Source organism: Charadrius vociferus, unplaced genomic scaffold (genome assembly GCF_000708025.1).
Source record: "Charadrius vociferus isolate BGI_N301 unplaced genomic scaffold, ASM70802v2 scaffold573, whole genome shotgun sequence".
Lineage (NCBI taxonomy): Eukaryota > Metazoa > Chordata > Aves > Charadriiformes > Charadriidae > Charadrius > Charadrius vociferus.
The window spans coordinates 420,336-425,841 of record NW_009647569.1 but is presented as its reverse complement, the minus strand read 5'-3'; the positions used below and the strand labels follow the sequence as shown (position 1 = coordinate 425,841).

The 5,506-nt window shown below is 51.1% G+C and overlaps 1 protein-coding gene across 1 annotated transcript in view; it reads left to right on the top strand.

Moving 5' to 3' along the window:
• Window positions 1-5,506, top strand: part of ZNF185 (zinc finger protein 185 (LIM domain)) — a 29,630-nt gene that overhangs the window by 118 nt on the left and 24,006 nt on the right. Inside the window, exons 2-5 of the mRNA XM_009880820.1 lie at window positions 544-624; window positions 1,660-1,743; window positions 2,940-2,978; window positions 4,142-4,225. Of these exons, the coding sequence (XP_009879122.1) occupies window positions 544-624; window positions 1,660-1,743; window positions 2,940-2,978; window positions 4,142-4,225 (288 nt within the window). The remainder of the gene's footprint in view (window positions 1-543; window positions 625-1,659; window positions 1,744-2,939; window positions 2,979-4,141; window positions 4,226-5,506) is intronic.

The following is a 5,506-nucleotide window of genomic DNA, read 5'->3' as shown; positions in this document are numbered from 1 at the left end:
GCTGAGCGCTGCAGAGCTTCCACTAGAAACTGAAGCGGTTCCTGGTGCTACCTCCAGGCCTTTGTGGGCCATAAGGCATTCCTTGAACTGGTAATGGCATTGGTATGGAGTCAGTTTGATCACTTGGCAGTAAGTAAGGCAGAAACTGGAGGATGCAGCCTGGGGACTTGGTTTGCAGCACTGCTGACCTTTCTGAAACCAGGAGAAAGGAGGGGCCTTGTGACAGAACAGCTCTGCTGACATTTCCTACACAGCTTTTCATGTCAAAGACTGTGGCTCTCATCTGAAATGCAGCCGAGCATTTATCATGAACCAGCCTCTAGGCTTAACCCCTATAACTAAAAAACCAAAATCCTATGGGGACCCCAATATGCATGAAAAGTAGAAGTGTCTTCCATGCTTGTATGCACCACTTCTAGGGTCTGAACCCCTTTCCACATGCCCTGCCCTTGGATTTACCTTGGGTTTTGCTTGTGCTGCCCCTGCACCACTCTACAGAGGCAGTTCCCTCACCCTGGCTCTCTCCTTGCCGTTCTATTTCAGAGCTCCGTATAATGTCAAGCAGAAATCGGTGGACTTGGATGAGGAGGATGTGCCTTTTACTCCAGATGAACATAAAAAGAGGTATGCCCTCCAGGGAACCACCTTCTCCTTGCAGGGGCAGCGACGAGTGGACTGACTTCAGTTTAACTGTTCATTACTGGGAGGGTCAGTTCGATGATGATTACAGCTGAGCCATTAGGGCTGATTGCAATAAAGTAATAACAAGCAGATATTTCTACACAGAGCGCATCTATACCCACAGGCGACTGCGCTCCCAACAAAATATAATTAAAAGCCTGACATGATTCAACCTGACAGCATACCCCAATTAATTTGGCAGCTGGAAATGGGTTGTGGAATCCATCAGCCGTGTGGTGTCCATGTGAAAAGATAGAGACGTAAAGATAGCCTGGCAGCGAAGGGAGGAGCCCACCTCCCACAGCCTACGTGCGCGGCTTTGAGTGTGGACCACTTGGGGACTTGCATCGAAGTCCAGATCCAGGCGGGTCTCTCCTTCTCACACCAGGAGTAGAGTGTGCTTTGTCTGGGTGGTAGATCTGCATCTGATGCAGCAGTGTCCTTGTTGCTTCCAGTCGAGTTTCTGAACATACTTTTCCTCAGATACAAGACTTTTACAAATGAAAACTTGGTATTTAGCCCGCTGGGGACGAACCAATAAAAGTCCTTTGAGAGATCTGCACTCGTCCCGTGGTACATCTGGTGGTACTGATGTCTGTATAGACACGTGCAGTCCACGTAGCACGTCAGCCACAAAGCCTGTATCCCATTTCTTTGTCCCGGAGTATGCAATCTTGCAACAGTCCAGGTCTTGAAAAGGGGAACTCCCTCTGCCCTCCTGGAAGAGGAAGCATTTTTATTTCTTTTGCCTGTGCTTTACATCCATGTGAAAGCCCTGTGGCTCAGAATGAATGAGAGAAATAGAGAAAAAGACCTTACTCCTCTTAGCTCTGGCTGGATTTCTGCTCCCCAGAGCATGGGAACTCTGTCAGGGTTAGCACAAGCCTCCGCTGGCTTGTTCACCTATCGCCTCTTCAAGGTTACACCCAGCAGCCACTAACAGCATGAGCAGAACGTGACCCCCTCCCTCCCTTCCAGGACAGAGGCAGCCAACAGTGTCCTGAGACGCACTGCCAACAGGGAACGTGCTTACGTCCTCTCAGCAGCCAAGAAAAGCAGTGGGTGAGTCTTCAGTGTGCAAGTGTGGGGTGGGAGACAGGGAAGAGGCTGTTGAAGGTGGTCTCACAGCGGTGGTGGCCTCAAGCAAGATGTTCTGAAGGTGATGGGTACCTGTCCAGTGAGCGGAGAAGCCTTAGCAGCTGTCTCTCTAGAAGTGCTAAGGATATCTGCAGGTTTCTGCAGAATTGGGAGAATCCTCCAGGAGTGTTGGGAAGTATTTCTTACCGAGAGGGATGACATTTGAAGAAGACAAAAGCCATGATAATCCCTAATTCCCTGGGGCCTGCAATCAAGACTACAATTTTCAGACTCGGTTCTTACTACCGCTCTCTCCAGTTTTGTTGGATGTAAGGGGGAAATCAGAACACGTATAAACTGCGTTCGATATGCATCAGCTTTTTGCGACAGAGTTTGCTTTTACACTGTGTTTGAACACTAGCTAGATTTCCAAGATCTTGATCTTAGTTGGAGCTTCAAAATAGTTCTATGGGGAAAAAGAACCTAACAGTGATACACGGATGTGTAACAGGAATGTGAAGGATGTGTGGGAGCTACTGGTGTTCAAGGCTCTGTTGTCCACCTCTTTCCTGGGAGGAGTTAAAAAAAAAAGCAGATTTCCAAGGTCTCTGATCTCCCAGGAGCCACGATAGTGACTTTTTTGCAGCTTGCTTTCACTATAAATCCTTTCCGTATTGACATAACTCAGGGTGACACAATGAGGCACCAGGAGGTTGCTAGTGCGAGAGGAAGCAGGGAAGGGATGTGCCAGCAGCACTCAGCTCTGCCCGGAATGAGAGGAGTGCTCGGACAGGATTTGTAAGGAGGTTCGGGGTGTTCGCACTGGCTGCGAGTTCCTCTGGTGCACTGAGTGTGGCGTGGTACGGAGGGAGGCGGGTTTGTATGCAGGAAGAAAAACAGCCATCAGGAAGGTATAAAATTAAAAAGGCCCTTTAGGGAAGCTTCTTTACTTCATATGTTATAACTAGCTGCTCTTCCTATTTTTACTTCCTCTGCTTTGTAATTTGCGCAGGTTTAACACCTCCGATCCCTGTCAGCTCTGCCCAAATGGTGTTACGTGACCCATTAACACCTTGCACCATATGGGTCAATTATGGGCCAGAGACTGTGGGAGCTGCCTCTGCCCAAGCTGTGTCTTTACCTCCAACCTTCTAACTGTTGCCTCTGTGCTTCCTTTACAGCAGCCCAACGCAAGAATTTCCACCCTTGTTTGCCAAGAGGTAAGTCACTGACCCTCTGGAAGTTCTACCGGGGTTGGGCATCTGTGTACTGTACCAGGGCTGCCGCTAAATGCTGGGTAGGAGATCCCAGGTCTTTCAAAGGAGAGGAGGGACACGTCCCTTAAAGGGATGCTCTGGGTTGAATCACGCTGGCTTTTGAGAGCCCACAGTGTTGTCAACACCAAGAATACAGTACTGATGATGCTTTAGGTTCTGTGGTGAGACCCCACCTGGAGTACTGCCTCCAGCCCTGGAGCCCCCAACATAAGAAAGACATGGACCTGGTGGAGCGGGGCCAGAGGAGGCCCTGGAGATGCTCCAAGGGCTGGAGCCCCTCTGCTGGGAGGACAGGCTGGGAGAGGTGGGGGGGTTCAGCCTGGAGAAGAGAAGGCTCCAGGGAGACCTCAGAGCCCCTTCCAGTGCCTAAAGGGGCTCCAGGAGAGCTGGGGGGTCACTTTTGACAAGGGCATGGAGTGATAGGACAAGGGGGAATGGCTTCAAACTGAAGAGGGGAGATTTAGATGAGATATCGGGAAGAATTTTTTCCCTGTGCGGGCGGTGATCCCCTGGGGCAGGTTGCCCCGAGAAGCTGTGGCTGCCCCATCCCTGGAGGTGGTCAAGGCCAGGTTGGACGGGGCTTGGAGCAACCTGGGCTGGGGGGAGGTGGCCCTGCCCAGGGCAGGGGGGTGGAACTCGATGATCTTCAAGGTCCCTTCCAACCTAAACCATTCTATGATTCTATGGGCAATCTGAAACAAGGAGAGACTCTTCCGCTGCCTTTCTTCTTCCAGGGAAGGCTGGTTCCATCCAGCAGGGTGACTACTCTTCAGGCTTCGGGCATTTACCTTCTAAAGCAGTCGGTATGATAGGGAAATGATGCTTAGCGCACTCACTGGAATTTAACCATTCAGCTGATGCTATTTGTAAAGCAACTGTGACAGCAAAAGGCCACTGGTTTGGGCTGAAGATCTCACTTCATTTGGCCAGTTGAGATGCTCATCAGTAGCAGAGCGCAGGGAGCATGAGGAGCAGGAAAAATCTGCCTCTAGGGGAAACAGAGGGAAAACATACCTTAAGGGAAAACAAGAATAAACTGCCTGAATTAGCTAGCAGTGGGGAACAGGGAACAGTGTGATATTTGTCTCTCTTTTTCCCGTTGAAAGAATTGAGATAGAAGAAGAGGAAGGACAGCAGAGAAGGAGTCCAACTGCGTCTGGTTCATGCAGGTTTACAGCAGATGACAACAGGTATTTACCACATCCTGGAGTAGTGTGTTGACCGTCTTTTGATTTTAGGGCACGCTGATTTGCTGTCTTTGCAGATAACCGCATTTATCTGCATGGCAGTGGCTATCTGAACACAACTAGAGATGAAGGTTTTTCAAAAGAGACTTCTCAGAAAATCCTCATTGCCCCTTTCTTGCAAAAGGGGAAAGATCCGAAATGCAAAGGGAGGTCAGCTCGCTTGGTCAAACAAATGGGCAGGCACAGGGACAGGGCCAGAGTGTCATCACGTACCCAACTGAGCGCCGCAGAGGGTGACAAACTGCATTTAGCTACAGACCACCTCTAAGGTGAGCGGTACGGTGTAAACCTGCGCTGGGCCCCTCTCCTGATCACACACTGCAGCCCAATCGGTCCTGTCTTCACGAGGTGCTCATATGCCACAGGAATGAGCCTGGCGGCACTTCTGGAAAGACAACTCGCAGGAGCAGTCAGAGCAGGTAGAGATGAGCTCACCTACCCGTCAAGCAGCCATCAGATAGTAATGATTTTCTAGCGAACCTGGCTGTGTGAACTGACCCCATCACCTAGACATGAAATCCCCAATATCTCATTATTTCCAGTCCCCTGAGCCAGCTCTCTGCTTTTGTTAGACTTTAGATTTAATTATTCTACCGTGATGGCAACAGATAGGTGTGACCGGAGAGGTTTTGAGAGGTTCATTATCTTTAAATTGATCTTTGCTTTGATGGGAGGAAATGTTAGCCACATGTCAAGCCCCCAGCCCCCTCCACAAGCTGCTCGGAAGCCCAAGCATAGGCAGAGCCGTACAGAATCGTGGCAGACAGGCTGGAGCGTTCTTGCCATGGTATGTGAGAGCTGGGGACAGGCTGTCTCTGGTGTCAAGGGGCAGCAGTGACACCCTCCCCTAATCCACACTGGTTAGGAACCACTGGCACGTGGTGTGGGGCTGAGTGGGACCAGTATGGGGAAACATTTGGCTGAAATCCCAGAATCCCAGACTGGTGAGGGCTGGAAGGACCCTCTGGAGCTCCCCCAGTGCCACCCCCACCAGAGCAGGGGCACCTCCAGCAGTGGCACAGGACGGCGTCCAGGCGGGTTTGGGATGGCTCCAGAGGGGGAGACTCCCCCACCTCTCTGGGCAGCCTGTGCCACTGCTCTGCCGCCCTCACAGCAGAGAAGGCCCTCCTCAGGTGGAGATGGAACTGCCCATGGACACCTTTGTGCCCGTTCCCTCTTGTCCTGTCACTGGGCACCACTGGAAACAGACTGTCCCCATCCCCC